This window comes from Crinia signifera, chromosome 1 (assembly GCF_055691185.1).
Source record: "Crinia signifera chromosome 1, ASM5569118v1, whole genome shotgun sequence".
NCBI lineage: Eukaryota > Metazoa > Chordata > Amphibia > Anura > Myobatrachidae > Crinia > Crinia signifera.
Genome location: NC_139217.1, coordinates 136,701,126 through 136,727,759, shown reverse-complemented (window position 1 = coordinate 136,727,759; position 26,634 = coordinate 136,701,126). Strand labels below are relative to the sequence as shown.

At 42.0% G+C, this 26,634-nt stretch overlaps 1 protein-coding gene across 7 annotated transcripts in view; it reads left to right on the top strand.

Annotated features, from left to right (window-relative positions):
- JADE1 (jade family PHD finger 1) overlaps window positions 1-11,209 on the top strand; it is a 70,760-nt gene extending 59,551 nt beyond the window's left edge. For all 7 annotated transcript variants that reach the window (XM_083173990.1, XM_083173981.1, XM_083173974.1 and 4 more), the window contains exons 9-11: window positions 6,063-6,572; window positions 8,561-8,681; window positions 9,719-11,209. In XM_083173990.1, the coding sequence (XP_083030116.1) occupies window positions 6,063-6,572; window positions 8,561-8,681; window positions 9,719-10,584 (1,497 nt within the window). In that variant the 3' untranslated portion in view covers window positions 10,585-11,209. The remainder of the gene's footprint in view (window positions 1-6,062; window positions 6,573-8,560; window positions 8,682-9,718) is intronic.
- The last annotated feature ends 15,425 nt before the right edge of the window (window positions 11,210-26,634 follow it).

Below are 26,634 nucleotides of genomic sequence, written 5' to 3'. Positions count from 1 at the left end.
AATGTTAAAATATTCTCTGCATAATATGTGTGCGCTACAGAAGAAACTATTAATAAATAAATACATTTTCATTTTTTCATATAGCACTAATATAGTCAGGTTCCCTTATCTATATGCCAAATAGATTAAGTTCAATTTAGCTTTAATGCACTGTGCTCTTTAATGCCGCCTGATGTGTTAGAGTGCTGATTTCGTGAAAGCCTCTACTCCTCCTTTTTGCTGACACAGCACATAAGGTTAGCTCTGGGACAATTAAATGGTTAAATAGTATTCATTGACAAAATTAATTATCACAGTACACACACAACAATTATACTAGCACACAGCAGAAGTACAGTGGTACAGTACAGTTGGAGCCACAGCGATGTTCACGGGGATGAGACACAGGAGCGTCTCATACTGTGTAAGCTCGTTCCACTTGGCGAATGTTGATACTGTTCCATCGGTAGAGTATATCAATCTGCTGCTAGATTGGTGGAGCATTAGCCACCCAGAGGTGGCAACTTGTATTGCATGGTGAGCATCCACGCCCCTTGGCGGATGGGAGCGCAAGAAGAGAGGATCACCAAAACCTCTGCGAAGGCGCGCTGGCGGCAAGAATGAGAGGCGCTCCATCTGTACACCCAGCTTCCCGAAGACTACACAGGAACCACTCTAACAGACTGGCACAACACACTATATCCCTTAGCTGGAGCCAGACAGGCTCTTCCATCATAATCAGGGTGATATATAGAGAGAATTCTAACCCTAGAGCCTTGGCATGTACCGCAAAAATTATTCAGGCAGAGTCTAGTAGTCCTGTAAAAATGAGCCTATATTAAGCCAGAGCGATGAACACATGAGTGCGGAGCTAAAGTCATGTCAGGCCCACTTCCCTTACAGGGTCATAAGGATAGCGGCCCCTCCATCATATATCCAGAAATCTGCACAGAGGAGCCGGAAACTCTGGGGCCAAAGTTCCAGGAAGCTCTCAGCCAACCAGGGGTGCATATACTGGTATAGGTAGTAGACATAGAAGGATTTCCATAGCTTCAATACTGTTATCAGAGCCGTAGAACGGAACTTTATAGAGCCCTCAATATTGGGATCCAGATCTTTAGCCAAGGTGATGCAAGAAACCCCCCCTGTAAGGCATGGTGGATCCGGACAGGTCAGAAATCACAGATGCAGGATTTGAAGGATCAACATGTACTTTTTAAAGTGCAGCAAGAGTCATCTGTGTGTAGCCAGTAATAGCCTCGAGTATTAAGTGCGAGGGGTCCGACCTCCTCGGCATAGTGCATCCGATCCACAATCCAGACATATAGCAGGGGCAGGACAGTGGTGGCTAGCACACCACTCACAGCCAAGGTATACAATGGGGTATGCTGTCTGAAGTGTGCTTCAAAGGTTAAATACATAGTCAGGAGTTATGATCTTAAAAATACAGAGGCTCTAGGCGGGCAGATACTGTGTGGTACAACAGACAGAAATGCTGGGCTGGACAGGATATCTGGGGTACCTGAAATATGAAGCCGTAGATGTATTGGCCAGGCAGCACAGAGTGCACCCAGAAGGCAGGAGTGAGGACAGAGCTGCAGCCACGCCTAGAACAGAGTCTGCCTCAGGATCCAGTCACAGATTTCACCAGCCGGTAAGTTTGGACTCCTGGTACCGAAGACCCACAAATTCACACTGTGAGAGCAGAGGGGGATACTGCACTCTTGCAGAATTTTTCAGCCAGAAACCAACCAGAGATAGAGCAGGAGCTCTGGAGCTCCTACACCAAGCTGTGTCAAGCCACACCCCACTTATGAAATGCTTTTACTTCAGTATACGTTAGTAACATTTTCCAAAAATTTCTAAAAACACGGAAGCAGCAGACTTTGTGAAAACCAATACTTGTGTACTTCTTAAGGCCCATACACACTGGGCGAGTTTGAGCTGAAAGTCGATCAAAACAACAGGATTGAGCGGCTTTTAGCTCAAAGCCGCCCAGTGTGTATGGCCCGGCGATGAGCACTGCTGCACGCTCCCGCAACATCGCCTGGAAAGCCACTCATCTGCTGGTTACACCAGCAGATGAGCGGCTTTGCATAGCAATCCGCTATGCAACGCCGTCTGAACCCCCCCCCCTCCGTCAGCCCCCAGGCAGGGGGAAAGCCGCTCAGTGTGTATGCGCTATCATCGCTGTTCATACACGCTGGGCATAGTCGCCCAGTGTGTATGGACCTTTATGGTCATGGTGTTCTAGCTAGGAACAGCCACAGCAACCGGCACGTGACCAGTTAAATTGTAAAAAAGGTTAATACATTTCACATTAATAACAGCAAAAATTGTGTATAAACAAGCATCAGAATACAGGTGCACTGTGCTTATTATCCAGCGCAATGGTACTAGCATCTTTCCTTCTATCCCCACATTAGCATTACAGCTGTTTCAGTAGACACAGCCACCTTCCACTATGATATATTATGAGCCAATTTTGACATATGTTGTCCCCTAGGCAAGGAAAAATAAGACAGAAGTTAGCAATCATTTATTTCAGGATGTCTCCTGTCAATCAAAATAAGGATGCATCTGTGACATAGGAATGTGAAAATATAGCTTCTCAAACAGTGGTCCTGTGGCTTAGTCTACCTCAGAGTAGTTGAGCACAGTCAGTGGGCAGTATTCAATGAGGCTGATTCGCCATGTTCTACTGCACATGAATATATATTTAATTATTATTTTTTTTTTTTTTACACATATCCAGCAGGGGGCAGGGAGACACTCATTAAATATTCATATATTCACTTCACACTGCTCCAGCTCATTACATATGCACGAGTGGGAGTAGTGGAGCGGCTCCCTACCCCAGTCCCCTGCCAGCTCTCCCGGGGGGCAGCTTCTATTGTCTGTGTCCCCGGGAGCCCTGCTTCGGCCCCACAGTGTCCGGCACAGGCAGGGAGGCTTCAATCTCCCTGCCTGCCGCCGTCCCCTGGCTCGGGTTAAAATTCGCCGTCAGGGGCAGCGAACCCCTGCAGCATTGAATACAGCGACAGGAAGGGCTGGCAGCGAATGCTCCAGCCCTCCGGAACACGGTGACTGTGCAGCGAATCCTAAACAGGATTCACTGCACATCGCGATTATTCATATTAAATACTGCCCATTGAGTAAATTGACCAATTGACTATTTTCAAATTAAAACCACAAGCAAAATGTAAAGCTTATTTACTAATGCTTTTTTCATTTTAGTCTATTAAAGGTAACTTGAAACCATTTAAAACTAACCAAATAAGTTTTATCAATCAACAATGAAAAAATTTTCATACTGTGCATCGGTTGCAATACGTATTTGTGTTGCTCCCTCCTTGTTCCTTCAGTCTTTTGAGCATGAAGTAGATGTTTCTGCAAAAATCATCTTGACTGTTTATCAAAACTAGGAGAGAGATAAAGAACTAACCAATATGCTTATAACTGTCATTTTCCAGGCTTTGTATAGAAAACCACAGGAGTGGATTGGCTGGTAATTTACCTCTCTACACCTTTATAAATCTTCCCATTTGTTGGAAAGTTGCCAAAACAAAAACACAACTGAAAACATTGCATTTTACATATGTTCTCCATCACCGCCAAATACTTGCAGAACTTCTTGGTTTAGCGCCAGCACATATAATGGTATTCACAGCACCCTGCAAGCTGAATGCCTACTTTATACTTTCACAGTCTAATCTGTGAATTAGAAAAGTGCCTTAGGTTGTGGGAAAATGTGGATAGACGACACACTGTAAACAACTGTAGTTGTCACCAAATCCTACCACTTTGGATCAACCTTTTTACTTTCATAACTGTCTTGTGGTTGTGCTCAGTTTTTCAGTTAGTAACATGTTATAACATAACCTAATCTGAGCACTAGTAGGGTTTTTTCTGTTCACATGCAGACAATAATCTCCTTGCTATTGGTTTGTAAAATAATATGGTTGTGATTGATTGTTTGTTTTCTTTTAATGCCCTATATTTAATGACAATGCTTTTACTGGCAAGATGCGGCTAGTAATTCTGTTTGAATATTGGGCATTAACACGCTCAGAAGTGCCTGTGTTTTTACAACCCAACACTTCATTGGGCAGTATTCAATGATAATATTCTCCGTGCACGGCGAGCATTTTTTTTTGCTCGCCGTGCACTCTCCGTGTTCCGGAGGGCTCGCTGCCACTCCTGCTCCCCCTATTCAACGTGTTAAAGACTCGCCGCCACTCGCGGCGAGTCTTAACCCCTGCAGCGGACGAGCGTCCGCGGCAGGGAGCTGTCAGGGAGCCGGGGGACGTAGCAGCCAAGAGAGATTAAAGTCTCTCTTGGCTGCTGCAGGGGATATGGGGAGGGGAGCAGGGCTCCCCTGGACCCAGGCAGCACAGGCTGCCCCCCCTATAGCCAGCGGGGGACCCAGTATTCACTGTACCCGAACGTGCATCGGGTGCAGTGAATATATGAATATCTAATGAGCGGCTCGAGCGCTCCGGCCCCCTGCTGGCTGCACTGTGTAAAAAAAAAAAAAAAAAAAAAAAATGTAAAAAAATATTTTTTTTTAAATTAAATATATATTCATGTGCTATAGGCACATGAATAAAAATAACATGGCCCTTCACAGAAAAAAAAACCTGATTTTTTGACACCAAAATTAAAAAAAACACCCTTTTAGTTTAAAAGTTCACATTCCTGCTCTCCATCAAAAGATGGAGAATTTCTACACGGAGAGAGACGGCGAGAATCACTTAGAAAGACGGAGAACATTTCACATTGAATAGGGTGGCTCGCCTTTGGAGAAAAAAAACCTCTCTCCACCGCGTGAAAAGCACAAACTCTCCAGAAATCACAGCGAATTTTTCTCATTGAATACTGCCCATAATCAAACCCCTATGGTGTTTACAATCTTAGTATTTGTTGTATTTTAGTGTTTGGTTAGATGAAGTTTATTATAGGTATACTGTACATTTACACACTGTTACATCCACATTGCTATCATTACATCATACATTAACTATAGAATGACATGTTACATTGTCAGCACCATTGAAGATCTTACACAGGCACCAATTACTAATTCCTTGGCAGGATAACCTATAGTAGTAGGAAAGGAAATTCAGCGTCATTGTGCATTTTTAGTGCTGTCCTTCTACAGGATGTAGAATGGGGATTACTAAACTTCACAATAACATTTTATGATGATAAACACTGAACTCTATGTAATTGCTTTTTAATACCTCTGCTCACTTCTCACGATTGAATCTGCTTTGAACGATGATCCCTACATCTGCTTTAATCCCTAAATCTAGAATTTCTTTCCGCAATCCGTCAGCATGTCTCCCAGTTTTCCAGCCGTTAAACATGCCCTTAACCACTTCACTGAGGAAATGTTTCCAAAGTGACCTTAAATATTGTATTGTTTTTTTTCTGTAAATGAGTCAGAATTATATAATATTTTGGTGAAATAATACCCCCACATGTGCCTAGCACCCCAGTGTGGGTGGGAGGGAAACTAGACTAATCATCAGCCCAATTTCTTATCTCCGGCACAAATGTAACCGTGATGTCTGCTCTTGGGGATCGCTACATCACTGCTGGGGTGAAGGAGGAAATTGCAGAATGGGCTTCTTCCTAATTCATTGGGGAATGCGCAGCTGACTTCTAGCACATCCCATTTAAGTACACCAATTAAACAGATACTCTCCTCTTTTTATGATCGATCTCTATTATTTAAATTGTAATTATATTTAAATGTCATTTTGTATATTTGTCTATAACCACTAGTCACTTTTGGAATGTTGTTGCATGTTCCATTCCCTGTGTACGCTAATTCAGAACCCTTGTTGGCCTGTGTAAAAATCATTAAAAAAATGATAGTAATAATGTTATAACTCATATAATATTTTATTATTAATGTTGTGAATTAATTTTCTGATTTCTGCTACCTTGTATAGTCCTTTCTGACCACCATCTATGACTGTTGCAGGTTTTATAAACCACATTTAATTCCCGGTTTTCATTTGTTTTTAGATTAAATATGGTTTCCTTAATTTGCGACTGTTTCCATTTGCTTTCAGTGTTCCATTAAAAACTGCCGCACAGCCTTTCATGTGACGTGCGCCTTTGATCATGGTCTGGAGATGAAGACAATACTCACAGAAGAAGATGAAGTCAAATTTAAGTCTTACTGCCCGAAGCACAGTACAGGCAAAAAATCAGAAGATGACCATATTAGCGAGAGCACCAGTGAATTGAGCGGGACAGCCGAAGCCTCTCCAGCCTGCTTGGGCATAAGTGCCTCCCAACAGGAGGCCAAGCACGGCAGCCAGCGCAAGCTGAAACTCCAGCAGCTAGAGGATGACTTCTATACATTTGTCAATGTACAGGATGTGAGCCAGGCCCTGCATATTACAGATGATGTCACGGAGTTCGTCTTCCAGTACTGGAAGCTTAAAAGGAAAGCTAACTTCAACAAACCTCTCATAACGCCAAAGAAGGATGAGGAGGATAACTTGGCCAAGAGAGAACAAGATTTTCTCATACGTCGGCTGCAGCTATTCACCCACCTGAGGCAGGATCTGGAAAGGGTGAGAGATGTCTTTATGCTATTGATTTTAGCCATTTTTTTTCTCTTTTATAATGTGTAAGAAATCAATGTACACGTAACATTTTTGCACATTTCTCCAGATTATTATTTGGTTTCATTTTCTATGTACAGAAAGTATCCATTAAACAGGAAAAAATGTCTGTATAATAAGTCAGACGGCTATCCCGTCTCCTCAATGTACGGGCAGTGGAAGCTGGGGTGTATGTCCCAATAGCTCCCATTTATGAATGAGAGGGGACAGACCTAGAAGAGCCGATCCAGCTGAAGGAGACAGGGTAAAGGCCACCATACACTACTGTGATTTGGTCCGATTTGACCCGATTTCTGACAGATCGGTCCGATAAATTGGACCAAAACGCATGTGTTTGACATCCCATCAAACCTGTTGCGCGGTCCTGTGCGTATCGGGTCGGTCCCTAGAGATTGAACCTCTTTCACATAAAATCTATCGGCTTGTACCCATCAGCGGCACATCGCAAGCGCTTTTTAGCTGCCGCAAAGTACTGGGTCCAATTCTGTAGGAGTGTGCCATCGGTGAAGCCCCGCTGTCACACCCCTATCTGCAGGTCCGGGTGGCAGGGCAGCCTGCTGCTGCTGTGGTTCGGGTGGCAGCCAGCGAGTGGTGGGGTGGGTACCAGTATTAAAAAAAAAAAAAAAAAAAATTGGATTGGATGGGAGAGCTCTGCTGTTTTCCCCTGGAGTCTTACATGCAAAAATGGCACATCAATGCCAAATCGGAAGTGCCTTTTAATATGAAGGTTAGCGTGTAAAGGAGCAAGGGGGCTGGGGTTTTAGGTGTGGGGATGGAGCTGTGAAAAAGCAGGTGGGCATATCGGGCAGCAACTATACTAGTCCTAATAATATTTCCAATATTGGCAGATTGTATTGTTGCAGTGAAGGTATTTTGGTTGCAACCTCAAGTTGTTACTGTAACTTTTAACACACTGAAGGCCCATACACACTGGGTGACTTTGAGCTGAAAGCAGCGCAATTTACTTGTCGGAGCTGCCTGCAGATTGAAAGCCATCCAGTGTGTATGGAGCAGCGACGAGCACTGATGCGGGGTCCCGCATTATCGCTCCCCACCGCCGCTCATCTGCTGGTATTAACAGCAAATGAGTGGTGGAGTGGACGGCTTTCCATAGCGTACTGCTATGGAAAGTCTTCCACTCTAGGAAAATCGCTAAAATGGGCAAAAACCGCTCAAGTGTGCATACACTGAGCGTTTTTAAACATAGTGATTTTCCCCACCATAGATATCCATACACGCTGGGCAAAAACGCCCAGTGTGTACGGGACCGTAAGGATTTCTACAGGTCAAGAGAATGCTGGTGAGGTTCTTATGTGGACTCCATGCCTCCCACCATTGGCATCCCAAGTTGAATTTATTTTCTCGAAGCGGAAGGTTTATTTTGGTGATACGTTTTTAAATGGAATTTGAATGCAAAAGTGACAGTTTCAAAAATGCTAAAAAAAAGAGCCAAATCTGCATCTGAATAAAAAGAATGGCTTTAAAATCACTATTGCCATGTCCATATGGTTTCAAAAATTATTACAATTAATAGTACATTAATAGTACAAATGAGAACCCCGAAAAGTAGCTGCTTATTAATATTGCCAGTCTATTATTGGAAAGATATCAGGCAGAAATTTGGAAGAGAGAAATAATCTAGATTAACTAGATAATTAGTGATACAAGGTGCATGTTAATAGTAAGCACAGGTAAGCATATTAGAGAAGGAAAATACAGTACACTAGGCCTTCTCTGCAAAGCACCATTGTAGACTCCCACCCTGTAATGTTTTTCTACTGTATCCTGTTACATGGCTCTACGTTGTTGTTGTCTGTGTGCTCGCTGTACCCTGCCAAAACCTGATGGAGCAGAGAAGGATTCTGGAGTGAAGTCAATGTGCTTAACAATTGCTGTTTCCAACACTCAGGGTTTTTGTCTGTTTTTGCTCTGTTCAGGTACGCAATCTTACTTACATGGTGACCAGAAGGGAGAAGATGAAGCGCTCTGTTTGTAAAGTTCAAGAGCAAATATTTAATCTTTACACAAAACTCATGGATCAGGAAAGAGGCAGCGCTGGTACGTTACCTATTCTCTAATAAAACACACTATTTTGCCGAGGACCTAAAGTGAAGTGTGCTTTCAGGATGGTGTGATTTCCCAAATATAATGCATGTTCTAAGTGAATGTGGCTTTTTCACTTAACTGACCTATTTTCCCCCCAAAATCAGCAGAAATTGTATTTTAAAAAAAAATAATTTAATACTCTTTTTAAAATGTAATTTTAGAAACAGCCAACCCCCCCCCCCCCTTTCTGGCAAACTAATACCCAGCATTATCACTCCCACCCCAACTGTCGAGATAGATCCTTTTTTACCCCCCAGTGTCATTGGCTCTTCACTATTTAGTAACTCCCCCCTTCCTACTCACGTGTCACTATATTGGTATCTTATTTTTCTATTTATCATAACCCTCCCCTCTCCAACCATACAAACTGGCCATCATAGACACACCCAGAAAGATGCTCCGTCCCCTCTATTGTAACTGATCTCTGCACATGTGGAGTTTAACAACGCCTAGGGGTGTGCCCCGGAATGCTGCTTGCAAGGCTTCTCCTCTTTAGATGTTGGTTACATATACCTGTGCAGGTGTATGAAATATGATTGCATTTCATTATTTTACTAAAAGCCTCTATTCCCCCCCCCCTTTTTTTTTCTCTCCTCCTTTTGCCTCCTACGATCTTCCATAGTGTAGATGTACCCATAAGCACTTCATATATTATATAATATATATATATATATATATATATATTTACTAAGATAAGAGTAAATTAATTTATTTGGCACTTTCTACAAGACAATAGATAGAATCTGACTGGTCACTATGGGCAAAATCCCATCTTCAATAGAACTCCCATTGTAGTAAACTTGTTTATCATCCAATGGGAGTGACAGACTGCTTCATATGATTAGCTCTGAGATAATTTAGTGCAAGATCTGAAAGCATGTAAATTACTGTATGAGGCTGTTTCAAATGTAAACCGCTATTTATTGAACTACAGTACTCTGTTGTTCTTAGTTATCATGGCTCAATATTACCTTATATTTTTTCACCAGATGCCTTTTCGGATACTGTGCTACTCTTCAATACCCAGCCATCTGACCCAGATGCTCCAAAAATTGAGGATTTGAAGTGGCACTCTGCGTTCTTTAGAAAACAGCTGGGTTCATCTTTGGGGCACTCCATGAAAATGTCCCACAAAAAGAGCAGAAACCGAGAGCGATCACTAAGCAGCATGAAATCACTGCAGTCACGTTCCAGCTTCCAAGATAAAAGGAGGGAAACCCCATCGGCTGAATCTACTATTGCCAAGAATCCAACAGTTAAGCATAAGAATGGGACAAGTATGCCAGAGCACAGGAAAAGAAGAGACAGCCGTTCTCATTGTGACATTGTTAAAGCAGATCTCAAAGAGAAGCCTCATAAACCGCACCCTAAAACTCTACGAGCTACAGAACTGACCGAAAAGCAGTTTGAGAACAAGAGGACCCCAAGCCAATGTAGTGGTAAAACAACTGGTCTAGCCACAAAGAAGCCCGCTGCTGGAAACCGCTTGCCTAGGTTCAGTGGCTCCCTAATCAAAATCCATTGCAACCAGACATCCGTAAAAGTGCCTACAAGCCCTGTGAAAAACTGGGGGGGATTCCGAATTCCAAAGAAAGGAGAGAGACCGCAGCAAAAAGTGGAAACCTGTCAACCGGACACAAACTGCCAGTACTTAGGACTGGCATCGCCAAACGATAGGACAAAAGACAAACTGAAGCTAGTCAGTGAGAACGATGGCTACATCCCAGATGCGGAAATGAGTGACTCTGAAACGGAATCAGCAGAGAAATGTCCGCTACAAAGGCTCTCATCCAGCAGCAACATGAGCCGAGGGTATGAGACAGACATTATTAGGAGAAGCATATTAGCCTCTTGACTGGACGACACTGTTGAGCTATCTGCACTATGATCACAGGAATACAATCGGATACAATTGTTTGCAGGATGCAAGGAAGACTTGTTTATAACATTTGCAAATTGACAGGTCAATAGCCAGCTCTTCACGTACTTGCTCCAAAGTGTTTACTTGCACTTGAAAATCCAGGACTTTCTTCCCACCAACAATATTTTTCTTCCTCATTTAGCTGAAAACTTAGTGTTCGTGTATCTGTTTAAGTGGGACACAGAGTGTCTAAAACCGGCAAGTTTACAGGTTGAGGGTAGGCTGCACTGGAAGTGCTTTCTTTAGTTAATTGAAAGCACAATGAAGAGCTTATGGAGTGATACACAATATATGGTCTCTTGGTACTCCAATATACTCTTCTGGCCCATTACATTTCCTTGCACTTGGTCTGTACCCCAGGCATGGTCTTAAGTAACTTTTACGTTTGCCTGTTAAGATGTTATGTTAGCACAATGGCTATTCATGTGGGGTAGAGATTAGCAATATAATTGTATAGAAGAGAAGCACCACCCTGTGGGTGTGTGACGCAATATGCACTTGTTTGGGGAACTGGAATATAAGGGAGCACACCTTCCTCAAAATAAAGCTCTACACTGTACACCTATACTAAATGAGATGTTTATACTTTCACCGTCTTCGACCAGGCGTAGCAGAAGACAACCAGCCCTGCTAGGGATCGGTATGCGCATATATATATATATATATATATATGTCCAATATGGAGTAGCACTCCTCAAGAAAATGATACTTAGGTGCTCACCACAACCCGCACCATGCAGGCAGCCAGACAGCGTAGAGGTGGCACTCGCTCAAAAATAAATAATCACAGACCCCTTGTGTAGGTCAACACAAGGGGTCTGTGATTATTTCTTCTTGAGCGAGTGCCTCATTATATATATATATATATATATATATATATATATATATATATATATATATATATATATATATAATATACACACAAGAGTAAGAGATGAACACTTGGCCTGATGCATTTATGCCATGTCTGGCAGCAGAAGCACAACCAAAACATCTCGCAAACACTGTGGCCCTGGTGAATTGGAACTTGCTTGGCTTACAGTGGGCACTATTTTCTGAAGAGCCCAATAACTATGGGATCCTAAAGCTGAAGTATGACTGACATGAGTCTCTGGGTCTTGTACAAATTAACTTTTCACTTTGTAGTAAAGCTTAAAAAGGTGGTGACTGAATCGTGGTTGTAACCCTAATGCAAATATTTGTACACAATAATGACAACCATACTCTTGTGTATTGGTAACCGTGTCTCTTACAGATGTAACGTACATTCCAATCCCACCTTTTGTAGCCACCATGTTTAGTTGGTTCTGTTGAGTGAGGTAGTAATAATGGATCAAGGTTAGCAGAGTCCATATTCATTCTCATTGCTGGTCCCAGCAGTAGTAGGAAAATGGGGATCAGGTGAGGATCCCTCTGGTGTCCTGTGCACCTGCAGCATTTACAGAATGAAATTGTCCAAATGGTCGGCCTATTTTGAGCAGATTAATACAAAAAGTACTGTATATGCACTGCATATTACAGCTCCTCCCAAATAAAAACAAAATAACGCATCCAATTGAACAGAGTAGAAACTTGTGCCGTGCTTGAAGATAAAACTTATGTTTAAAGCACGGGGAATCTTTAGATAGAAGGGGATAAAAACTAGTGACCTGCCATTCCATTGAGTTGCAGTTGTTTGATATTTGAATGCAGGCTCTCGCAATAGAAAGCTATTGTTCTGCGTTGAGCAGTGTTACGAGTAAGTGATGTGCCTTCACATATTTGGTCTTCTAAGCAAACTCTTCCCATGATCGTAGAGAAGATCACACAGAAATACTTCTGTAAACATAGGTCCATGTAGTTGGCCGGCCATACGAAGGACAGCACTAGGGAACATCCAAATGAAGAGGAATGTAGCAAAAAGGGAAATCTATTTCTTGTGCTTTTATACAGTATATTTTTGGTGCCTGCATATGTAATGCAACAAGGTAATTTCATCACCGGGACAAAACCTAGATCTTTAATCTCTGATAAGCAGGCGAAATACAAGGTGACCTTTTTTTTTTTATTTAAACATTCTCTAATCAGCCAATCTTTTTACTGTGTTTGATGAAGACTGAACGTAATGCACGGTATGCTTTGTTTTCGGTTGTTTTACACAACGTTTCAGTTGTTTGCCATCCTTGATCACGACAATCTCTGTTCAGCTTTGTAATGCTGCATAGTTTCTCTGTATGACTGGGGACATTAGGGAACACTGTTCTACAGGTACCTTTGCAGAAAATGGACTGCTACCCAGTTTATCTACATTATTTTCTGCATACAAGTTTTTATGTCCCTGACTATGTATTTTTTATTTTTAGGACTTTGGATAAGTAAGTGCATTTCTGTAGTAAATGATTTGCGATTGGAGTCAAATGGAAAATCTTTTTTTCCCAAAGCCATTTCTGGAACTTGTCAGAAGTGCAGTCTGTCTTGACACTGACTTACTCTGGTAATTTGCACTATTTGTTCTCTGTTTATATTCCTATATAACTCGAAATGATTTCAGCGTTTGCATATTCCATGATGTGTACATAATACAGGAGGCTACTTATGAACACTATGCAGTGACCTTGGAGTGTCTGCTCCCTACTAAAGCCCTAACACTCTCTCTACCACATGTTTTCCTTCTTCCAGTGCTTCCAGGTTATGACCATTCAGCAGTTTACAAGTCACTGGAACACCTTTATACAAAAGAAAATAAAAATCCTAATTGATTTACAATAGTGTTGCAAAATGTTGGTTGAATAGAAGCACTCCTGGCCCATGTTTATAACTACTACTTTATAGAGGTAGCACAGTGTGCAATTGAACAAGCTCTACATTTCTACAGGTCACCGTTTTACAGAATTGATCTATATAAAACTACCTTGAACTTTCTGTTTTATGAATGTGTCTCAATAACTGGTAACAACACAGACTGACGGTCTTTTGGAGTGGCCATATACACTAGTTGTGTCCTCTTCCACCAATGTTAGAACTGACATGCAAATGATATCTAACGAGGTTGAGGGTCAGTTACGTAGTGACCATTATTTGTTTACGGATTGCCACCTAATACATTTACGCGTAAAACAATGTGGTTGCTGTCAATCTAACCTTGCTCTATGCCAGATTATATGTGTCTATCCTTTACAAAAAGGATTAATTAAATTCTATTTTTATGTGAAATAAATTAAATCTTAGATTATTTTAATTTTTTTTTTTTTTTTTTTATTTAACCTGTGAACTGCATTTCTTCTGTAGGGCATACTCGCCTGTCCTAAATTCAGTAGATAGAAGTGCAATGTGCCACCCAGAACCAGTAGGGGGGGACATGAGACCTACAGAGTTTCCATTGGCTGGTCTGTGAGACTTCCTGTACATAGATTGAAAGACAATACAACCAATATAAAGGGACAATGTCGCAATCTGGGCTGCCTCTCACAATCATGGCACTATGGCTAGTGAAATATTTCTGGACACGGCACTATTCACAAATAACACGCTCCCTTTTTTTTTTTTTTTTTTTACTATTCCTCCTATAGTTCTATAGATCATCCTGGTGCAAGGTAAAGTCACTGCAACTTTCACCAGTAATCGTTCACTTACTAGAAACTTGTAGCACAACATATGGCACTAGAGCTGCCAAGAACACCTTCTAACACACTTGGCTGTTGGAAGGAATTACATGATGCTTCAGATCTAGTTAGTGAGCCGCAGGTCACGGAGGCTTGCTGTATGTTATTTGAAGTATGATGAATGCTATTCGTTTGCTTTAGACTAGATCTTTACAATATCTTCAACGCTTTGTGGTTTGAAGCTAAATGGGAGCTGGCGCCATTAACAATTTGGTAGCCTAAAAAGTGCTGAATTTAATTATTAAGGGCTGCCATGTAGCAGGCCTATTTGCTACTTTATAGTATTACAGTGTAACCAGACTGAGCAGGACCAGTCTATGAGGAAACCATACGTCACTTCACTCTGTCAGCTTTCTCCGATGTGGTGGAAACAATATGAGGTCATGAGGTCCTCATATTAAGTCATATGAATTTTATCTTTTAAAGGCAGGTGTTTGCTTTTCAACTAATAGAACTGTGGGGTTTCTACTTATACTGTTTGAAAATATAGATATGAAATGTTAGTGTTCTTTATAGAGAAGTCTTAAGTGACTGGAGAATGTTTTACTAAACCAATATACCCAACTGGATACGTGTAAAGGTCTGGCTGTTCATCCTAGCAATTTAGACTTTCCCATATCTGGGAAAATCACATTTTACAGTGTGAATTTAAAAAATGAAGACCATTGTAGGAACGGGACCCCACAGTTTAATTAGCTGGAGGAGGTGCCTTGTGACACATGTCCTTTTAAGCCATGTAATTTTCTGCATGGGTAGCGTAAGCCACTGTTATTGGTACCCTCTACAATGCAAAGTCAAATGAGTTTACCTTGTTATAATGACATGCATTGCAATATCATTTACTTTATATTATATTTGTTGCCATTTGCTACATAGTTTTCAAAGGTAAATTACTAAATATACAGGTTTATATCTGTTATTGTATCTTCCCTTTAAAAAGTGATGTAACGTTGTCTTGTTACTAACCTAGCCTCTGACAGAATGTGTACAATTAGCTTTTCTGTAAAGATACAAGAATTCTGCCCATTTCCTGGACTCATTAATGCTACTTTCTGGCTCTCCCTGCTTCTGTTCCACTTTCTTTTATTTAAGTATTTATAAGCTAGTTAAAGCCAGCTTTATTTTTTCAGCGCGGATAATATGTAGACTTGTGCCTTTTTGTCTGTATGTGAATAAATGCTGTACATTTTGCAAAACGATTTGGATTCTTTTTTGTCATTTTCAATTAGTCTTGGTTCTATTATATGTAGTGCATTAGATTCTACAATTAAAATGTGTCCTGTCAGTTCAACAGTACTTTATATGTATGCACGTTATGTCTTGTCAAATCCATCTGCTTTTTCTTTTAAGTAGTGATGGAGGAGAACTTTGACATGGAGATAATAGAATTTCAGGCAATGATATGCAGCCAGTTTATGTCCTAAAGTCAGGATTTGAATGATATCATCATTGAATAAGCAGAAATAGAATATAAAATGTCACTGGTACTCACAACAGGTTGATTCAAATTTATCCGAACAATTACACTTTAGTGCAGGATTTTTATACAATTGTCCTTTAATTCCATAAAGATCTTTGGTAAGATTTACCACAATAGTTCAAGTATATTATCTAAAACGAAAAGATAGCCAGTAGTGCAACACTTTTCAATAAAGGGGAAAAAAAATTATTTATACATTGCACTCACATAATTAAAAACAAGCATATCATCGCTCAACAGTGATCAAGGGGTTCACAGTTGCATTCTGGTCTCACCACCCGGCTCCTGAAATTACACCACCTAGAAGTTTCCGGATACTTCACCGAGAGGACAATGCCAGGGCAGGCTGGGGATGTAATGAAGTTGAATGCCCGCCAAACTGAGTTGTTGTAAAGGATTGCCCTTTAAAAAAAAAAAAAAACAAGGCAAAACCACGCCTTGTAAATGATTTGTTCCTTTTTTTTTATTTTTTAAGTCCACATTCAGCCGGCATCCCGCACGGACTCGGACTTAATTACATCTGGCAATCTGTATGTGTAAAAGTACAGTATAATGTGAAGGTTTAAATGTTGTAAAGCTGTAATTATTTATGTTTGGATAAACTTCATCTCTTTCTCCTAAAGTAGGTGCCAATTGTGAATAGTGAGGAGCCTCAGACTTACCTTTTATAGTGCAACTATCTGGTTTAAGAGCATTTCTGATGCCAGTGGTCAGAACTAGGGCGTTAATTCAAGGCTACTTTGCTCAAAAGTCTGTGAACGTACACACCAGTTTGTTCAGGCTCCATGATCCAACCTGGTTGATGTTCTGTGAGGTTTCAACATAGAGGGTAAGATTTAATAGGATGAGAGATTCAGAAAGTGAGAGATTTGGTGAGAAATCTCCAGGTTTTTTAAAGTGGCAACCATTTACACTGCAAAACCAGTTTGATTTTGCAGTGTAAATGATTGCCGCTTTAAAAAACCTGGAGATTTCTTACCAAATCTCTCACTTTCTGAATCTCTCATCCTATTCAATCTCGTCCAGAATGTATAGCATAACTGGGCTCTTGGGGAGAGGGACCTTTATTTCAGTGTTGATCAGTGTGAACTTGCCAAATCAAATAAGAGATCATATTTTCTGGCCATTAATGGGTTTTGTCTATGTTGGTTCACACAAAAAAAGATTTTTAGAAGATGGTTATTAAAACCTTACAGCAGTATTTACCACTGCCTAAAAAAAAAAAAGTTTGGGGGAAAAAGCGCTTCATAGAAGTCTGTTAATCTTCCTGTGCTTAAGGCAGCAGGAAAGTCATCCTGAAACCGTTTTATAAGTAAAAATATGTTCTATTTAAACATCTCAAATGACACCAATCGAATACTACATATCTACTGCTGTTACGTTATGTTAATACTTTATTTTTTTATTCATGTTGAAACCCATTCAATATAGTGTATAAGCATCACTTAAAGTTATGTACAAGTTTGGTATGTGTAAGTCTAAATTTCTAAAGTCTAAGCTAAATTTAATTTGCTTTGTAACATTTTTGACTCGAATGGGTGCATAGCCTTAGAGTATCTGTTCAAAAGTTTCACAGTCATGAAATAGGTGCTTATATCATTTAGGACCCATTCTAGCCTACAGAAGTGCAGCAATTCAACATCGACTCCACAAGTGAGTGGAAGACCTCAGGAAAGATGTTGACCGATGCAATCTGGATATATACTCGCTTAAATCTGTAGATGCAGGATCTTTGGTACTAATTAACCTCTCCATCAAGTCCCATAAATGCTCAATTGGGTTCATATTGAGTGAATATGGTGGTCACACCATTCATTTCAATTCTTCAGAATGCTCCTCAAATCATTGCTTGACAACGTTGGGACTGATACCATGGTGCATTGGCCTGCTGTAATATTTCATCATTGTGGGCATATGTGAAGTTCATGAAGGGCTGAAAATGGTTATCAATCAGTACAATATAGTAGTTACTGGCTAAATTACTCAGGAAGAGCAATGGACCCAACACATGCTGCATGAACATGCTTTGCACCATTACGGAACCACCACCAGCCTGCACCATTCCTTGTTGACAATTGTCCATGCTCTGTGCCATATCTGAACCCTACCTTCAGCCCTAAACAACTGGAACTATGACATCACACCACATGTTGCCGATCCTCCAGGGTCCAATCAATGTCTTGAGCCTAGGTAACATGGTGTCTAGTGTGGTGATAACAGGGGCACTTTGATCAGTCTTGTACTCCCATGTCCCCATGGAAGCTTAAAAATGCTCTACTGACCTGCTGAATGTGTTTAATATCTCCTGCATTGAATGTGGATGTGATTTGATCCATAGTCACATGTCTGTTACTACAGACAATTCTGGCCAGAAGCTGCTGGTCATGAGCATTAAGCACTCATAGTCTGCCATAGTCACTTTCCAGAGTGGTTGGTATTTCCTTCCATCAGTTGTTCCCGGTACACACGTGGAAGGATGTTGGCACAATTTTGTAAATTGAATGTACCATCCTTCAGGTTTCCTCAAACATGCACTGTTCGAAAGCAGATTAATTCACATCACCTTGCCATGGACAGCCTCGCCAGCAATCCAACCCAACTATCTTCCTGAAATGTTAAATTACAACTGATACAGATCTGCATATTTCCAAGACGTAAAAGTATGGTGTTGTCACCTTCCACAACCTTTACATACTGCCATCCCGTGACTTTTGAAACTTTGTATATTATAATTATGAATCCATGCTGGGTACTGGTATCCTGTCAAATACACATTCCTTGAGAGCGCATGTGGTGAAAGGGGGGGGGGGAGTTAATTTTACACACGCGCACACACGCATATTTTCATTATAGTAAGATATTTCTCTAAGTGCATTTAATTATAGAGCTGTATTCACAGGGCTTCTCTTTTCCAACATTTCATTATGTTACAACCTTATTCCAAAATAGAATTTCTTCTACGATCCCCATGGCAGCCATACATTGGGATATTCCCTTCCCCCACTAGAACAGACAGGATTGGTTTCTCTTGGGACCGCCCACCTTGGGTATAATGGACCCCTCCTTCACCTCCCCTGCATCTTTTTTCCTGTCTCCGTTTAGAAGTAGACAGAGTAGGACAGGTTATTTTTGTTTAAACAGGGTTACCTCAGAGCAGCATGGAGCTGATTGGGGTGGCTCCCCGGGGAGAAGAAGGTGCAGGAGGCCAGCGGTATTTGTCTCCTTGCACGCGATATCCTGCCATGGCAGTACCTGGTCCGGACGTCATACACTGTGGGCTGGTGTATGGAAGAAACAGGTCTGCTGGGGAGACTGTGCGGCAGCCCCGCTGTAAAGCCGCGGCTACACACGCTGGAAGATAAGGCAGAAGGGGCGGAAGTGCCGGTAACGTGTCACTTCCGCCCACAGACGCTGGAGGTGCGTCTTTGAATCCAGTCCCACCGGAAACGCTGGGCAGTGGTTTGAGTTCCGCTTAGCCGTTCTCAGGCACAGAGGGCGGACAGGGAACAGTTAAATAGCCAGCAGTAAGTCCTATCATGGCGTCTATCTGCTTGGTGTGTTTGCATGCTGTTTGGAAACGCTGCAGTATTTACCATGGAAGCGCCTTCTCCCCAGAAGCCGGATGATGCCCCAGTGAGGTAAGCCCTTTGGTTTTGGGCATCAGCTTTGTTATTTTGAGCTAGATATTGAGTGTAGTTTTCTCTACATTTTTAGTGCGCCTGTCTCTCCTGTACACAAGAAGAGGACAGCAAAGAAAAAGTTCATAGAAGCAGTTTGCATGACATGTGATCAGACCTTTGCTTCAAGTCAGAAAAAGTCAGTATGTGAATTGTGTGAAATGGCACAGTCTAAAGTGGCAAAGAAGCCAGAACATTCGGAAATGCTTAAAGAGTTAATGGCATGGATGAAGCAGAATTTTGTTTCTAAGAATGAATTTGCTCATAGTCAATCTACTAAAAGGTCTAGAGTACAAGCAGAGTTTACACCTGAAGAGGATTCTTCTGATGAGTTTGAGTGTGAAGATAAGGAGTCGTCTGACGAGTCTGGTGAAGTGGAAGATGTCAGATCATTTAACTTAGAGCTTGTAGAAAACCTGCTGAAAAATATTTACAAAGCCATGAATTTCAAAGAGGCGGCCTCCACATCGGACAGAGACCCCTTATATGAGGACAGAGATAAGAAGGGGAGAACCTTTCCACTTAACAAGATGGTGAGAGACATGATAAATAAAGAGTGGATCAATGTCGACAAGAAGTTTACATTGGGTAATAGGGTAGAAAAAATGTACCCATTTAAGGATGAGGACCTACTGGGATGGTGTACCTTACCCAAGGTAGATGCAGCGGTGGCAGAAATCATATCAAAATCTACCATACCAGTTGAAGATGCTGCGGCATTTAAGGATACCATGGACAGAAAAATTAAAAATTCTTTCCGTAAAGTACACTCAGCCTCTGCAGGCTCCCTGAAAGCCAACGTGGCTATGGCCTCTGTTGCTAGGGCCGTTCGACTTTGGGCCTCCAACCTAAAAACGGATATGGAGGAGAAGATATCGAAACAACACCTTCTAAAAAATTTAGAAGTCATGCAAAAGGCCATCGACTATATGTGTGAAGCCTCACTAGACGGGGTGTCCTTTGCAACCAAGGCTATGGCAGCAGGTGTAACAGGGCGTAGGGCTCTATGGCTTAAGCCTTGGAACGCGGACGCTAATTCAAAGAATAAGCTCACGAACTTACCCTTTGAAGGCAAATTCCTCTTCGGCTCCAAGCTGGACACTATGATCCAGAGGATTTCAGGGGGAAAGTCAATCCGGTTACCCCAGGAAAAGAGGAATCGCTTCAACTTTCCGGCCTCATCTAAACAAGCTTATAGGGAGGCGAAGACCTACCGCCCTGGCAAAACGTATTACAAGAGAGGGAATGCTAATACCTCCAGGCAGTCCTTTCGACAAAATTTTCGTGGCCGATATCAACCAGAAAAGGATTGGGGCCAAAAGGGAAAGTTATGACTATCTTCAGGTGAAGAAGATTGGGGCCAGACTTATGCTGTTCACAGAGTGTTGGAAGATGATGATAAGAGACACCTGGGTGTTGAACATAATACAACAGGGATACTGTATAGAATTCGAAAGAATCCCCTCCCATCACAGATTCATGAAATCAAGGATACCAGGACTTTCAGAAGAAAGAGAAGCGCTGTTCTTAAAAATCGATCAACTCCTACAGTCAGGGGCCATAGAGTCAGTGCCAGAAAAGGAACGCAGAAAGGGTTTCTATTCAAATCTATTCCTGGTACGGAAACCGAATGGCTCATTCAGAACGATTCTGGATTTGAGGGAGTTGAATGTGTATATATAAAACAGATAAGGTTCAAGATGGAGACCTTGAGTTCTATTGTGATGGGGATAAGAAAAGAAGACTACCTCGCATCGATAGATCTCAAGGATGCATATTACCACATTCCGATCAATCGATGGTACAGAAAGTTCCTGAGGTTTTCAGTGGCCAATCATCATTTTCAGTTTACTTGTCTGCCCTTTGGGCTGAAAACTTCACCAAGAGTTTTTACCAAGGTGTTAGTGACAGTGATTGCAGCACTAAGGATGCAGAAGATTCAAATATGGCCCTACTTGGACGATCTGCTCATTGCAGGAGAGTCTCTAATAGAGACAGAAACCAATGTGAAAAGGACCATAGACCTATTACAGTATCTAGGTTGGGTCATAAACAAGGAGAAGAGTCAGCTGCTACCGGTACAGAAAATACAATTTTTGGGAGCCATGATAGACACGCAGCAGTTCTCAATTTCTCTTTCGCCAGACAGATGCAGAAAGATAAAAGAGTTAGTCGACATCTTACTACAAAAGAGAAGATTTCCCCTAATTATGGCCACCCAATTACTGGGTATGATGGCCTCTTGCATCAAAATTGTTCCTTGGGCACAGTGGAAAATGAGGAAACTCCAATGGCTACTGATTCCTCTACAAAAGAGAGGGTGTGGCGACCAACACCTGATCTCATTACAACAGGAGTTGAAGAAGGATCTAATATGGTGGACACAGGGGCTAGAATACAGAAAGACCAGCCTAAAGGAACCTGTGTTTTGTATAGTAACCACAGACGCCAGTCTCTTCGGATGGGGCGCCCATGTCGAAGGGAGGTCAGTCCAGGGTATTTGGACAACAGAAGAAGCAAGGAACTCATCGAATATGAGGGAGTTGCAAGCGGTATGGGAAGCCATAAATTGTCTGAAAGAAGAAATCGGCAATTCCCATTTAAGAATTATGTCGGACAATGTCACTGTGGTTTCCCACATAAACCATCAGGGGGGCACAAGAAGTATAAAACTTATGCGCATGTCAGAGAAGATAATGTGTTGGGCAGAACACAACTTGAAATCCATGACAGCGGTGTATATCCCAGGAAGAAGGAATACCCTGGCAGACTTCCTGAGTCGAGAAGTAGTGTCCCCAGGAGAGTGGCAGTTGAATCAGGAAATATTCTCCCAAATAGAAAGAAGATTTGGCAGCCCAGAAATAGTCCTGATGGCAAGCTTTGGGAACAAGAAGGTGAACAGCTTCTTTTCAAAATCTTTTCAAAATCTTTTCATCCGCAGGCCCGAGCAATAGATGCTCTGTCAGTAAAGTGGAACTTCAGACTGGGATACATATTCCCGCCCTTCCCTATGATTGGAAAGGTCCTGAAGAAGATAAGAGAAGACCGGGTAGAAGTGATAGCAATACTACCTTACTGGCCAAGAAGACCTTGGTTCGTCAATGTTCTGAAGATGGCAGTACAAGAACCTTGGCCCCTACCCGACAGAGTGGATCTGCTGCACCAGGGTCCGGTTTATCATCCAGAGCCCAAGAAATTATCACTAAAGGCATGGAGATTGAACGGAAGATCCTGAAAAGACATAACCTGTCCCCCCAGGTTATGGAAATGATGCTGAAAGCCAGGAAGGACATATCATCCCTGGCATACTACAAGACATGGATCAGATTTATTGATTGGGGCCAATTCAGAGGTGATTTCTCCTCCATAACAACGGATAGAGTGCTACAGTTCCTTTACGAAGATTTCCAGATGGGTCTTGCTCCTGCCACAATTAAATCGCAGATATCAGCACTAGGGGTGCTATTGGATAGATCTTTAGCAGAAGAAAAACTGATAAAAAGATTCAACAGGGCTATGAAGCGGATCCAGCCACCAGTCAAGGCTATAGTGGCACCGTGGGATCTAAATCTGATGCTGTCGGTCCTAACCAAGTGTCCGTTTGAGCCCCTAACGGAGTGTTCTTTGAGATTCTTAACTTGGAAAACAGTATTCTTAGTAGCAGTTACCTTTGCGAGACGAGTGAGTGAGTTGCAGGCTCTATGGATCGAAGAGCCCTATTTGGTTATCTTCCCTGACAGAGTTGTCCTAAGGACTCACCCAGAATTTGTACCAAAAGTGGTGTCAGCCTTCCACCTCAATCAGAAAATCACTTTACCCAGTTTCTATCCTAGACCTGAAAATGAGGAACAACAAGCCTGGCATACTTTAGATCTAGTCCGAGTGATTTCTATCTATCTGGAAAGAACTAAGGTTTTCAGAGTGACCAAACATTTGTTCGTCATTCCAGAAGGTGTCAGGAAAGGAAGAGAACCTGGGAAACAGACAATATCCAGATGGATAAGAGAGACTATTGTTACAGCCTACAAGCAGGAAGGCAAGAAGATACCTCCTATTGTACAGGCACACTCAACGCGGGCAGTATCTACTTCCTGGGCGAACAAGGCCAAAGCGTCGGTGACAGAAATATGCAAAGCGGCTACCTGGTCGTCAGTACACACTTTTGTGAATCACTTGACGTTTCTCTAGCCCACTTTGGGAAGCATGTACTCCAAGAGGCAGTTTCCTAAATACCTCTTGATAATAAAAGATTATTTTACATGCATTTACCCTCCCGTTTATTTCTTGGGTATGTCCCAATGTATGGCTGCCATGGGGATCGTAGAAGAAAGAGTCGAATTATACTCACCGATAATTCCTTTTTCTTCCTAGAGATCCCATGGCAGCCACTGATTGCCCTCCCTTGTATTCTGATGTGTTTTCTCTAGGGACCAAGAGACGGAGACACTCAAAAGATGCAGGGGAGGTGAAGGAGGGGTCCATTATACCCAAGGTGGGCGGTCCCAAGAGAAACCAATCCTGTCTGTTCTAGTGGGGGAAGGGAATATCCCAATGTATGGCTGCCATGGGATCTCTAGGAAGAAAAAGGAATTATCGGTGAGTATAATTCGACTCTATATACATTTTATCTCTCAAAATACTATACACAATACCCCATAATCACAAGGTGAAAAAAAGTTTTGGGGAGATTTTTGCTAATTTATTAAAAAGAAAAAACGAAGAAAATACATGTATTCCCAGCCATTGCCATGAATCTCAAAATTGTGCTCTGGTGCATCCTGTTTCCACAGTTTAATTGGCGTCCACATCTGGTCAATTCAATTGATTTGTACATGCTTTATAAAGGCACACACCTGTCTATATAAGGTCCCACACTTGACAGTGCATGTCCGAGCACAAACCAAATATGAAGTCAAACAAATTGTCTGTGGACTTCTCCAACTATATTGACTCGAGGCACAAATTTGGGGAAGGGTAAAGAAAAATATCTGCTGCTTTTAAACGTCCCAATAAGCACCGTTGCCTACATTGTCTGTAAATGAGCGAAGTTAGGAACCACCAGGACTCTTCCAAGAACGGGCCGGCCGTCTAAACTGACTGATCGGGGGAGAGGGACCCTAGTCAGGAAGGTGACCAGGAACCCGATGGTACAGCATTCCTCTGTGAAGAGCGTTGAACCTTCCAAAAGCACAACCATGTCTGCAGCAATCCACTAATCAGGCCTGTATGGGAGAGTGACCAGACAGAAGCCAAAAGCATGTGGCAGTCTGCCTGCAGTTTGCCAAAATGCTCTGAAGGACTCTAAGACAATGAGAAACAAAATTCTCTGGTCTGATGAGACAAAGATTGAACTCTTTGGCATGAATGCTAGGCGTCCTATTTGGAGGAAACCAGGCCAATACCATATAAACAGTGAAGCATGGTGGTGACAGAATTATGCTGTGGGGATGTTTTTCCATTTCAGGAACTGGGAGAATAGTCAGGATAGGGGTAAAGATGAATGCAGCAATGTACAGCGACATCCTAGATGAAAACCTGCTCAAGAGCGCTCTTGACCTTTGACTGGGGCGACGGTTCATCTTTCAGCAGGACAACGACCCCTAAGCACACAGCCAAGATCTCAAAGGAGTGGCTTCAGGACAACTCTGGGAATGTCCTTGGGTGGCCCAACCAGAGTCCAGATGTAAATCCAATTGAACATCTCTGGAGAAATCTGAAAATCCTTGACGCTTTTCTCCGTCAAATGTATCGGACGGTTTCCTCAGAAGGTATATCTTCTGAGGAAACCGTCTGATACATTTGACGGAGAAACGCGTCAAGGAATTGAGCATTTATTACTTTGGGCCATCCAGAAATTATTCTCCCACTCCACCATACCAACAGGATAAAACCACTCTGCAATAAATCCTTTTTCGGCGGAGGACTAGAGCGGCGAGTTGTGATATCCAGCGCCCTTCAAACCACTGACCTGCGGCGCTGAGGGCTTCCAAGCTGCAGGCGGTAACCATCTCCTCCTGACACAGCGATTACAACATCGACTGCAGCGTCCGAGGACCGCAGATTGCAGATCCCCCCCCTTGGAGCCTATCCAACCCAGCTGCCAAACAACTGACCCGGTAAGCTCCGGACCACCTTTGTAGAACTACAAGGACATTCATGCGCTAATACAACGAGTGGTGAGATCAATATTTCTGGAACTTATACTGTTTATTCCCTACTCAATGGAAATTCAATTGGAGACTTAATTAGTCCGAGGACTCTGGTCCATAGGACCTTGCCTACTATAAGGGATTATTGCCCATATTTATTACCTAATTACCGTATCTACCATTTTAAGTGTCTAATACTGTTGTTTTTAATAAATGTTAATTTTTTTACTGGTTCTTATGCGCTCTCAATAATTTGTGTATTTAAATTGAGGATCGCATTTGGAAACCTCTGATAGGATAGCCAATGCCAAGGTTGATTTTCCATGCTCGTTTTTAAGGAGGGATCTCATTCCCCAGTAAGTTGGTGTCTGTAGAAATAATACTTTTCGGCCCATTGGATTGGGTTAATGTGTTTTCCGAAAGATGGCGTTGCAGTTTTCCCAGTTACACATGTGTAGTTAATGGCTTTGCTTCAGTTTCTTCATTCCTGGAAAGTTGTTTTGCGTGGCTGGATGCTTGATGGATTCCTCCAGATCAGCGCTGTTTTCCATTTTCCTTGTGCAGAAGGCAAGCATTCTTCATAAATTAATTGGAGGATGAAGGCGGTGTATGAAGAGCAGTGTCTTGCACAATGCACCATATTCTGGTGGTGTCGGCGTTATGAGGTGAGACGTAAAAGCATCCAGGACTTTTTCACCACCAACCCTGACACGATTTTGAATGTGGAGGATCTCATTCGTCCGAATTGTCAAATCACCACACCTGAAATTGCTTTTGCACTATTAATAGGCATAGGAATGGTGCATCACATAATCCACAACAATCTTGGTTATGTTACTCACATATCTTCGGCACCTTTAAAAAAAAAAAATCACTGAAAGTTCAACAGTTCAGCTGTGACAAGGAAGTGCAAGACACTGTGCAAAACTGAATCAGCAAATTTTCTACACGGAATCCATCCACTCCCTTCCTACGAACTGGGATCCGTGCATAAATTTCAATATAAACTATGTGTAGTTGTAATGTTAATGAACTGT